General features: G+C 38.1%; 1 protein-coding gene across 1 annotated transcript; it reads right to left on the reverse strand.

Annotated features, from left to right (window-relative positions):
• Positions 1-3,847: 3,847 nt before the first annotated feature.
• On the reverse strand, positions 3,848-9,650 carry LOC128368991 (spindlin-Z-like). The gene is made up of 5 exons (XM_053329936.1): positions 9,590-9,650; positions 8,898-8,939; positions 7,847-8,106; positions 7,181-7,414; positions 3,848-5,052 (listed from the first exon to the last, which is right to left on the reverse strand). The coding sequence occupies exons 2-5, from the start codon at positions 8,915-8,917 to the stop codon at positions 4,847-4,849; spliced, it is 720 nt and encodes a 239-aa protein (XP_053185911.1). The 5' UTR covers positions 8,918-8,939; positions 9,590-9,650; the 3' UTR covers positions 3,848-4,846.
• Between the last annotated feature and the right edge of the window lie 3,421 nt (positions 9,651-13,071).

Genomic DNA, 13,071 nt, shown 5'->3' on the forward strand with positions numbered 1-13,071 from the left:
AAAATAAATTAAAATATATAATATATCCAAATATAATAGTAAGGGTTAGAAATAAAAAAGTATATATACTTATATATGTATATAATTATAATAATAATAATAGTTTTTTACTGTCATAAGGTTATGGTTTATTGTTTGGATGAACTTGAGTAATGAGTGTTAGAACACTTGTCAGGTGATTTAGGGCAAAACCTGCAAAATACTGCAATTGTGCTCCTTTGCTCAATTTGTTTGACAGTGAAAATGATTTCAATGCAATAATAAACTGAAAGTAAAAAGAGTCATTTCAAAATTGGCCATTTATTACTTATCTTGTGTTGGATACTAGTCCAGTTTTCATCTATGTGCTGGCACTGACACTATTTCCTTATTGATTATTGTTCCTCTCAAAATGCATACATTTCTTCAAACATCCATAATGAGGACTTGTGACCTCAGTATTTCCAAACCCTGGTTAGGATTCTGGTCAAAGAGGGTCTTCTGTAGAGCACACTGAGGTGGACTTGTGTTTGAAATTTCAATTCAATCAGCCTTGCGATGTGAGGGGTGTGGCCTTTCCTAAATTGAGTTTTTGGGCATTACAGCACCATCATCTGGCCGGCTGGGCTCATATTTATTTGGCAGCAGTGAATATAAGGGTCCAAAACGTAGGGACATGTCTTCTTTTAATTGTAGGTCTTCAACCCACTCAGCCCCCAATGCACTTCTGCTGCCCACAGAACAGGGACAGAGTCACACATCAGAGCCATAACTGACCATATATGGTCCTTAAGCATTTAAAACCAAAGCCAGGCAGATGGTTTCATGAAGAAATAAAACGGCAGAAAGTACTGATGGATGTGTAAAAGGAAATGCACAACAGGTGACAAATTGCATCAGACACACTCTCAAGACCGCAGATCTTGTGCAATGCATGTGCTCCCTCCTCCTTGTGATTACTATTTGGGCATCCAGCCTGGCGTGATGCTATGCCAACTGTTCCCCTAGTGGCACCAGTCACCAACAGCACCCTGACACCTCGGAGGTCTTCTGAAGGATGAAGAGGCAGGCAGTAGTCAGCATGTGGTTACATGTGTGGTCAGGAGAGAATGTTCTCTCATCAAAGCTGCGGCTGACATTCGATGTAAAGAAACAGATAAAGCTGCACCTCATGGCAAATTTTATTGGCATTAAATAATTACAAATATTTGAGCGGGGTTACTATAACTTTGTAAGTGTTGAATGATTCTCCAGCACGCCACCATTAAACAAATAGTAGTAGAAAATAACAAGCAATCAGAACTAACTATGTGATCTCATGATAGTCTTTATAATTCTTCCTTTAATCAGCTACACCAGGTAGTGTTGCTGCAAAACAGAGGCCATGTGCTGCTTCTTTATTAGCCTGCTTTATGGTGCACAACTAGCCATTAGAAAGTAATCAATAAGGATCCTGTTAATGTTTAGCTAACACAGAGTGTCTATTGCTCTAAGATAAAACAGATATTTAGATTATTCTGATCTTGAATCGTGCAGCGGTAATTACTAGTTTATTTTCCACTGATTTCATTGGCCTTTAAATACAGATGCTAATCAGGAATCTGACTTAAAAGAGCTGCAAAAATGTGAGGCAGCACAACTAGACAGAAATCTTGAGTTAAACTTTATCCTGTTAATCACTTGACTTTTTAGCCACTTTGGTCAGTATGTCCACCACTTTGGTCTAGCGTGAAGTATCTCAGGATTGCTATGAACTTTTGATATTCATGGTCCCCAGAGAATGAAGCCTATTGAATTTAGTGATCCTCTGACTTTTCTTCTATCACCACCACAAGGTTGAGGTTGTGATTTGGAGTAAAATGTCTCAATTATGAAATGGATTGCACTGAAATGCCATAAACCATTTCCCCCAAACATGTTTTAAGATGTGTAAAATACTGTTTTTCCACAGAAAAAAAAAGTACAATCACCATATTAAAACAACATCTCTGCATTAATAAATATACAAATATTGTTAATTCTTGTCTCCTATTTCATTGAAAGGTCCATCGTCAGTGTTTGGCTCAGGGTGTTTCCAAATCACACTTCTTGTTTCCACCACTACAGTTGAAATTTTTGGAAGACACATCACTAAACTGAAATAACATTTTGTCATTTGTGAGTCCATTTGCATTTTAAAGAATTCAGTGTGTTCAGAGAGGTCAAAGCGAGACATACAGTGGGGAGAACAAGTATTTGATACACTGCCGATTAACTTAAGCATAACACATCAACTTTTAAACATTTCTTGGTCATTTGAAGAGCTTAAATAAATAATTTTGTTGAGTTGTTTTTGTGCCTAATCTTATAATATAAAATGTATCTACTGTTCAGTTGAATTTGAATAAATGTGTTGCACTTCTTACACCCTAATTCATATGATGTTACAACATAGGGGAGACTGGGGACAGTTGCAACAGGGGACAGTTGCAACAAGTCTTATTTCTCCAATCAGAAGCATGCTAGCGTGATGACACTCACACTGCACATGCTCAGTTAGACCCCCTGCCCACCAAAAAAAGAGAGGCCATATTGAGCATCTGGTCCTGCTTTTATCAAGAAAAGTTGTTTTGGAGGTATGAAAGTAGCTTTTTTCATGAGCTGTATTTTTGTCATACTGTCCTGACCTTTTGTATGAGTGAATCCAAACTTACCATTTTGAATCATTGTTTTGTTGAATATTCAGTGATATGGTTAGCATGTGTTAATGTCGGCGTGGCTGGCTAGCACATGTTTTGTCATGATTGATACCATGGGGACAGTTGCAACAGCTGCAATTGTCTAACTGTCTGCAATTCTAAGTTGACTAGTCATATCAAAACAGACCACAAAACAGTATTTTTGAAGAGTGTAAGTTCAAAATAGGCACAATTCATGTATTGTATTGTGTCTATGCTCATGATGAACAGAACTGGCAATTATATTACAAGGCAATGAGAGACTAATGCTATTGATAAACAAAATAATTCCCCATATATCTAGTTGAGCAAAAATGAGAAATTATTGTTATATCTGTTGCGCTATGGGACAAACTAGCCACATAAATCATCCTGTGAAAACAGGAGAAACGTCCATTTATTTGTTGTCCTATAGTAAATAAATCATCTAAAAGTAGAAATTGTATTCTCTTTGTGTTCAGTATGCCAAGAGTGAGGAAGAGGGTCACTAACAGAGGGGTTCCGCCCAATATTTTGGAATGAGCCTCAGATATTGTAAGAGATGAGGGCAAATCAGTCAGGGCAGTAGCCAAGGCCTTCGACATATGCCACACCAGATTATTCAGGTTCCACAAAAAAGAGAGACTTGCAAGCGGGACATCAAATAAGATACCACTTGCAGGGTACTGGATCAGCAAAAAAGTATTCTCAGAGGACAAAGCAAATTATTCCATTCTTCTTTTCTCACACTGAAGTTTTAATAGCTTCAGTAACATCTGCACATTGACACAAGGTAGGCCTATGATAAATATTACTAAATAAATAATAATTAATTAGTTAAATTGAATGTGTTTTTAATATGTTGCAATCGTCTCTGATCTGTGTTGCAACTGTCCCCATGTTTGGGGTCAGTTGCAACATCTGAATTGTTCTATTCAAATCAATATTGTGATTGATATGTTATATGTAACCATCTTTAAATGGTATGGGTAATTAACAGACATGTGTGAGTTTAATATGTAAAGGTTTGGTGGGCCTAGTCCAAATAGTCTCTGATTAACTGAGAGTAATGTAAAAGGTGTTGCAACTGTCCCCAGGCTCCCCTACATTATCTTCACTGTAACTGCTGTCAACAATAACTGGACATCAGAACCATTTTCAAGCATCTTTGTTTTAACGTTCATAAAAATGTTTCAGATTATATTTACAGAACAAAACATATTTAGGGTCACAATGAAGAATATTTTGAGGCCTGAATATATAATATCATTCAGATTTGGCAAATAATAAAGACTTCAGTTCAAAATACTAAACAATGTTGGTAGCCAATAATTTGAATTACATAAATAGTGTGTAGCACAAACACAGTTGAAACAACTTGACATAAACATCGTAATTTTCTGATATATTATTATAATGTAGAAAACTTGCAGTTTACATGTTGCAACAGAAATATTATACATGACTTTTTAGAATAATCCGTGGTTCATATCCATGAAGAGAGACTCAGTCGAGTCTCATTGATGCCTATACATTTCAACTGAAATCTGAGTTCACTGTGATGGTAAAAATCAGCACACTGGTCAAATGAATATTACTTCTAGATTCAACAAACTGAAGCATACCCAGTGACACACATAAAGCACAGCAGACAAGTTTTGCCAAAATGTCACCAGCAGCACAGCCAGATATTCCAGATGAAATAAATAGCACAGGCATATAAAAGTGAAATGAAACACAGAGGTATAGGTAAGAAAGCGGATTTTAGTTTGATGTGTTGCTTACAAAAAGTATGAATTTGGAGTTTGAAAGTTGCACTATACAAATGTGATTTACCCAAAACACACATCTAGCTCCATTTCATCTGCTGGGCTATACAACTGGTCTCAGACCTGCTTTATTTACATTGAATGACCTAACAGTCATACATTAAGGTCAACTTAGAACTGATCATCAAAAACCTAGAGGTCTTGTAATGACAGAATGAAAAAACAACCTCTGGAGGCCAAAAAAAAAATCAAAACACACAAAAAAAAATAAAAAGTTGACTTTCAATCTTCGGCACATCGCCTCCCACTGAAAGAGGAGAAAAATCTGTAACACTATAACAGGTAACGACTGGTCAGCATGAAGATGAGCTGTCAGCTGAAAAGGAGACCAGACAGTCAATACTAGGTGGTCTTCACCAGGTCGTAGACGTGGATGTGGACGTCATCGTCATATTTGATGTAGTATACCGTGGGCTTAGCTGGAACCTGGTAGATGACCAAGCCTGTCCTCTTCAGACCGTTATCTGTGACGTACTCCACCTGTTTACCCACAAGGCTCTCTGGCTCCTCACCTGGCTTTCTGTCTGCTGGCAGCAGGTGTTTGTTCTCTGGATGAAGGACAGATAAACAATAAGATGATAAGTTAGAGACAGACTAAGTAAGACAGTAACATGAGCAGGTGGTTCTTTTTTTTAAGCAGCCAAAGTTAAAAAAAAAAAAAGCATGGTCACAGGATATAATCTTATATATTTTTCTTACTGTCAACAATTCTCACATACAGAGGTAAACCAGTAATGAATCCTACTTGTACTCTAAGTACTAGTGAGTGTAGTGTATACAATAGTTTATTTAGAAACCACTCCACAGAGTAATAACAGCACTAAGAGTCTTCACTCTCAGGAGAGTATAGGGCTGGGCGATATATCGAGTATACTCGATGTATTGCGGCTTGTTCTCTGTGGGATGTAGAAAATGACTATATCGTGAATACTCGAGTATACATTCAGTTTACACGCAGTTTGTTTTTAGTCGCGGCCCGTTGAACTACAGGTTTTTCTCACTCTCTCATCTCTCCGCACAGAGAGATAAAACAAGCGCACCTAGTTACGTACATCACATTCTGTTGTGCGTGCAACGTCATATGCCCGGCAGTATGTAGCAGCAGTAGCAGCGATCTCAGGTCGCGGGAGCAGCAGGTGATATTGACAAGTGGAGGAGGGAGATTAATTCCCAAAAAAAAACAATTCAGGATCCATCATCTGGCGGTGGTTTGGGTACAAGAGGGAGGACGTTGAACAACAAACCGTAATATGTAAAGTACGCCATAAAAACGTCACCACAAAAGCTGGTAGTACAACAAAGTTATATCACCATGTGTGCTTGAAACTCTGCAAGAGCACATCTCCGGCCAGTGACATATTGAAGAAAGCACTGACGCAACTGAGTCTAGCGTCTTCTTTTTCCAGAACAGCAATACGACTAAAACAGTCAAAAACAGAAGGAGATAACGTCCGCAGTAACACACCACACAGAGAAAGACATGGCCCCAGTGAGTGTGGTTAAAAGCCCGGTTTCAGAAAGATCATCGACACACTTGATATAATCTACGTAGCAGAGTCAGCTCTACCTTTATATCCTAGTGGCATTATGCACAAAATGTGCATTTTAATTTAGTGTTATTTTGATATGTCATATTAGTTACATCATGCATAAAAGACACTTTATTTGTTTTGAAATGACATGTTTGTGCCACTGCTTAATAACTCTTTAATAAATACAGTTTTGATGAATTTGTTTAGTTGTGATTTACACTTTTGGCGTGCGTTTAAAATCAGCATATATTAATGTAGTATGAACAATGTTTTAATGTAGAATCATCATACTGGCATAATTGTATGCATCAAAGTGTTAATTCAAGGCTAAGGCAAAATATCGAGATATACATCGTGTATCGTGACATGGCTTAAAAATATCGGGATATTAGTAAAAGGCCATATCGCCCAGCCCTAGGAGAGTACAGCAGATGCCACTTTGTGTCTACTTTGAGAAATGTACATTGTAGTACAAAGTCAAAAGCTTGTGATGTGTAGCACACCAAGCTAGCAAAGCAATGTAGACTAAACCCCATTCCTGCGCATGCACAGTGGCGTCTGCTGTATAAAGAACTACTCTCCAGAGTGTGACAATTTTATTGCTGTTATTAGTCTGTGAGCTGCTTCTCATGGTGAAGAAACATGTCAGCCTGTGCAACAGTGTGACCCACTGATGTGTTTTTAATAGTTTTTGGACAACAAAGGTCTACGGCACAGAGGAATACAATATATCAGACTTCAAATACAAACACAATATTTGAATGCAACATGGATTCATTGTTGGTCTGGCTCTGCACATGAGATTTGTTGACAATGACAAAATATAAAAAACGCCAGCCAGATCCTTTAAGATAGTAAATCATCTACTACATGCTTACCCCAGTTTAGTTTAGTTTCTAGTTTCCTCCAAGACAGCATTAGTCTCTTTATGATAAGACATGAGTGCCTATTACAAAATGGATTCTTATTTAGACTAAAGTAGTAACTCTGCACAAAAGTTTCAGAAAACTTTAAAAAAAAAAAAAAAAAAAAAAAAACATTATGTAAATTGCCCTGTTCTCTTCCTCCCACCTTTCCAGGAGCAACTGATATATATTTAACATTGATGCTTTTATGCCCACAAACAAAGCTTCAGTTTCAGTACCTGACTCAGGCAGCACACGTAGATCTCCGTCCTTATAATCGTCCCACAGCTGGTACATGTACAGCACTGGGTCCTTCTCGTAGGTGATATAATACCAGTGGGTCATGATGGGCGCTCGGGACAACACCATGCCTCGCCACTCGTTTTTCTCACCGTCCTCCTTCTCAAACAGATGTTCCACAGCTCGGCCCACCAGCTCCTCTGCCCCAGGAGGCACCTTGATTTTATTATTCACTGCAGGGAGGACAAGACACTTTGATACACCTATTAACCTTTTTTTTTTAATATATAGATCCCAGATGATATAGCATATTGGGACATTCAAATTCTATTATCTGACACTGCAGACAAAGCACAGATAAAATCTCAGCTCTACACCACATTGGACATTCTTCAAAAGAATAATAAAAACTAATGACTGATGTGTTAGATATGACTTGAGTCTCAAGGCTCAAGTGTTCAGACTGTCATTGTTATGGTTTTAAGTGATAAAACATCACGTTCACATAAATGATTTCTGTTTTTGCTGTTTTCTATGACCAATGATTTAATAAAAACTGATCAACTGTTCAACATATAGCTGAGTTTTTACATTTTTCAAGTTTTTACATTTAAGACAAATCTAGTAAAATGACAAAATATATCCTATGAAGTCATGACACTCACCAACTTTCTCTGCCAACACCTGGAGGTTGGACACTCGACTGTCTTTGAAAAGCTCGATGCCGTAGACGCAGTCAAAGCCATCGTATTTGACCATGTAGAGGGAACTGTTAACGGTTAGGCGCTCCAGGACCGTGCCTTTCCACTTGGTCACGTTACCCTTCTCCCTCCAGGTGTGCTGGATCCTGCGGCCCAGCAGGTTGTCAGGGTCTGGGCTCAGGGTTGACGCCGAGCTCTCACTCAGCTCTTCATTGCTACGCTTCCTGTGAGCATGTTAGTATTAAAATGAGTTGTAGGTCGACAGTATGATGATTACAGAGTTACAGATGAACAAATATCTTTCATAGGTACTCCTATAGTAGATATTCCTATTAAAGAAGACTTAAATGCCTCTAAAGATGCCATTATTACAATGAACACGGCAGGGTAACTTCACAAGTCTTCTCTGCAAACTATGATGCAGAGGGGTCAGTAGTTGACATTCATTGTGAATAGAGCTGCAACGATTGATTAGCCAATCAACAGAAAATGAATGGTCAACTATTATGAAAGTCCAATAACTGTTTTAGTCATTTAAACAAGAATAATAAACATCTGCTGGTTGCAGCTTCTCAAATTGTGCAGATTTTAAGCTTTTATGTGTCATTCATGACAGCAAACCAAATCTCTTTGGATTTGGGACTGTTAGCTGGACAAAACATTTTGACATTTTTTTGTGCCATTAATGGATTAATCAAGAAAATCATAAGCACATTAATTAATTCCAGAGAAAGTCACAAAACTGTTTAAATTGTATTACAAAAAAAAAAAAAAAAAAAAACTATTCAATGCAATTAAATGTTTTAAACCAGTTTGGAGCCACTGGGGTTGAGGTTAAATTTAAGGAGGATGCAGGAAACTTTGGGATTAAAGTTGTTTACAAAAGTTATTAGCTTAGTAAAGTGTTTGTTTACACAGCAGATTACAGTGTGTTGCTTCAAGGTGGTGAATCATAGAAAAGTGTACTGAGATACACAGCAATTTATTATAAGTCAGATTAGTTAGGTGAGCCTACCTGCCCCGTTTCTTTGACATGTTTCCATAAATTCACACAAGCCTGTGAATCACAAAAGACACTCAGTTAGTGATTATGACAGAACCATTCACTAACCTGACATCTTAATCCAAGTTAATAGATATATTTAAAGAGTACTATGATTCACACAGAGTCCTGAACCCAGCGGACCCCGGAGCTCAATCAACCACAGTCATGCAAATTAGCCAACAGACCCGCATTACCGGATGTAAACAACAAAACTGCGACAAGCCCAATGCTACTGCTAGCTAGCACAGCTCGATGCTAACACTACAGGTTATACATTTACACAGCTAACTAAATGGCTCATAAATGTGTAACTCCACCGAGACTAGCTGAATTAATGTCAGGCAGTCGAGCTGTCGTCGGAAATGTGTCGCTACAGCCTGTCTGCAATAGTGGACAACCATGTAGCTAACATTAATTCATCTTTTCAGTCTCTGTTTATCTTAAACGAAACACATTTCTAAGAATTTGGCTCCTGCATTTTTACACATAAGCTAACTGAACAAAAGGAAATGCATCGCCATGTAAGCGCTGATTTTTCAGCCTTGTTGTAGTTGAAGATTAACGCTTGAAATAAAGATTGACCATAAGGCATTAATTTACGTTTTTAATGTGCTCGACAAGTTCAATTGGCGGGAGCCGGCAGATTAAGCTGTTTACCCTACCTGATCAATAATTTCACATGTGTTTGTCTTTGCAGAGCAGATTCCTCCACCTAACGTAGGCTAGATACACGGAAACGACCCCGATGTGGACTACAAATACCAGAAGGACATCACCGCCCTCAAAGCATACTGGGACTTGAAGTCCGTTCCATGCACTTCCTTTCAATTGAATGCAGCGGTAACAACGTTGTATCAATGTGACTACGTTTACATAGTCCTGTGTCTCATGAATACTTAATTACTTTGACGTCCACACCAACAATTGTCTTCCCCTCTTTCGTTGTTTATAATTATTGTAAGACTATGAAAGTCTTAAAACTACATTTCCCATAATTCACCAAATATTAATCCCCCTCAACGCCAAAATAACAGACTGTATAAAAGAAAATAAGCAGTCTGTCACATACACAGACAGAGATGGAAAACCATGTTTTTAAAAACAAGTCATTGGATGTAAAATCAATATAACCAATATAGCCTCAATATAGGCCAAAACGTTCCTCTATCAAATTTAAAACTTTAAATTGAAATTACATTCTTCTAACACAGACATTTGTCTTCATTTTTAATTTAACATACACCATAAACCCTCAGTGCATATGCTTACTTAAAATTAAAAGACATTTACCAATAATTTTAGCTTAGTATTTAGAACATTTGTGAAAGGCACAATTACCAGCCCCAGCCATTTTATTTATTATATAATACACCACAATCAATAATATTTGGACTGTTAGCTATCAAGATAGAGTGCTGAAAAAGGAAAGATGGGTTTCACTTGAGGCTGAAATACTAATATCTTCCACAAGATGTCAGACTAAACACAAAATCTCTGCCACTGCCCCTGTTAGAAGACTTGAGATGATGGAATGACTAGTGTAGAAAGAGAAAGATGCAGTACCCTTGGGTGCTTGTCTGACATCTTTTCCAGGATGAAAGCTTTTGGTTTTATCTTGTGCCAAACCACCTGTATGAGTATGACTCACCTGAGGTGAATAAATCAAGTGCATAAACCTTTGCCTCCTTTCTGTGGCAATCACATAGACTGTAGCCTATAGTATAAGAGGGCAATCACATAGCAATAAATTATTAATTTTACATATGTCCGATATTATCGGCCCTCCGATATTATTGGCCGATATTTACTTAAAAATGTAATATCGGGAAGTATCGGTATCAGGTTTTTATAATCGATGTTTGTTCTGTAGGCTTCAGCATTTCCGAGCCTGCATGAACACAGAAACAACAACAACACGCGAGACTCGTGGGTTGCTAACCGTGGCTAACAAGTTCATAGCGTCCACCGCCATGTACACGAACACACAAACAGAAACGAGGTTTACCTCCTCGTTGTCATTTTCTCTGTTATGTTTTCTGTGAGTCGCCTCTGTGACACCACAACAGCTGAGAGGAGCCAGTGAAAGGACTTCCTGTAAAGGTCCCGCCTTCAGAAACGGGGCTTATGTCTGTGGTTTGGAACTATAGTAAATTTGTAATTTGCAATGACTGCAAAGCAGCATAATGAATATATGTTGGCACTTTTTCCCATAACTTAAGTTGAAGTTGTTCTCTTATTTTGCACAGACAGTGTTTATATTTGGATAGCCATGTTGCATTTATGTATGCATCCAGTGGGGCATTACAATAAAATTAGGCATAATGCGTTAATTCAACAGTAGGAGATATGTTGTTACCAACAGTTTTGGTGTAAAAAGCCTACATATATCAGTATCGGGTGATATCGGTATTGGAAATTTAAACTTTGGGGAATATCTGAATATCGGATATTGGCAGAAAAGTCAGTATCGAGCATCCCTATTATTATCAATCAGTTCTTTCACATTTAGTTCTCTCATTTTAGTGTGAAATGCCAATATTTTGACAAACTAATTTACTTACCAAACATTACACACATTCTATGACCAAACCCAACAGCATCAACAAAGTATAAATACACATGGCTTGCCAATCAAATAAAAAGTTTGTTTTTATATTTATTGTCAGTTTATATGACCAGGATTAGGGGTGCAACTATCATTTGTATTTTTCAGAGAATTTAGAAGTACATTTTACAATTGCAAATTTACACATTGAAGGTATTTCAAAGGCTGATTGTAACATTGCCAGACTTACTTACTTACTTACTTACGTATTTAAATAGGAAAACATTGCACCCAAAAAGAAATAAAGAATATAGTACCTAGAAATGTATACCTGGCAATATGGAGAAGGTTTAGAAACTTTATTTAGACTTTCACACTTTTACAGAGAATATAGTTGAATAAATAAATACAACTGTATTTTAAAAACATAAAAAATAAACAATAAAACATTTTTTTTTTTTTTAAATAGACATTTACTGTCTGGTCTAAATTTGTTGAGGAGAACAAAATGGGTGATGGGGAGATGTGTACTATCAAGATTTATTTCTGCCCTAAAAAAGTTGAGTGAATTACTCTGCAGATACGGATGAAAATGCTGTGAGGTGAGAGTCGGTGTTGTTGACCTGTAAAGCTGACAGCTAGTGAGTATTGACACAAAGCTGTCCGGCATCCAAGGTTGCCTCCTCTTGTCCTTGTTGTTGTCACAGCAACAGAAAAGGCCTTGATGTTGGAGAAACTGGCTGGTTTCTTCTTTTTGTTACATTAAATCACAAGAAGCCATACAGCAGGCATTCAGTAGATCAGTAGAGGTCACTCTACAGGGGACTCTAAGGAAGTATAGAGTGAACCTGCAACTCAGCGCATATCAGTCACATCTTTGCCACTCAAATGTGTTGATTTAAACTGTGTTGCTGTTTCTCAGTCACAAAGCCCCAAAATATGTTCACTCATCTGTCTGACTGAGATCCTCTGCAGCTCCTCTCATGCAGGTTTCTCCAGCACTGACATCTGAGAAAGGGGAGTCCACAGCGGCCCTCACTCCCCTGGGACACCATGAGAATACCATCTCCAAAAATAGAGGTCTCCTCCTCTCCTTCCAACTAGCTCTTCCAGGTATCTGTCACTTCAATTTGCATGACTTGGTGGAGGAAACACCCACAGATCATCCACACACTTACGCACATAAATGAGCTACAACCCACTGAGAGGTGCTTTTGATGGTTTTTGTCAAGTATTGCAGGGAGATTGCATGGCAAACTCGTAAAGTCAGCCCAAGGTTAGTGTGTGTGGGTGTGTGTGTGTGTGTGTGTGTGTGTGTGTGTTTGTCCATTGATGAGATATCTCTATTATTAGCAACATCCCTATGCAACCTCACCTATGTTTGCTTTAGAGGGATGGCATATCATGGCTGTATCATGCATGTCTAGAGCTGAAATGAACTTGGCTGTGTGTGTGTGTGTGTGTGTGTGTGTGTGTGTGAGAGAGAGAGAGTGTGTGTGTGTGTGTGTGTGTGTGCGTGTGTGCGTGTGTGTGTGTGTGTGTGTGTGTGTGCGTGCACGCACGCGTTTATCCATACGTGGGTGCCTGTGTGTGAAGAAG

Source organism: Scomber japonicus, chromosome 12, assembly GCF_027409825.1.
Source record: "Scomber japonicus isolate fScoJap1 chromosome 12, fScoJap1.pri, whole genome shotgun sequence".
Taxonomy (NCBI): Eukaryota; Metazoa; Chordata; class Actinopteri; order Scombriformes; family Scombridae; genus Scomber; species Scomber japonicus.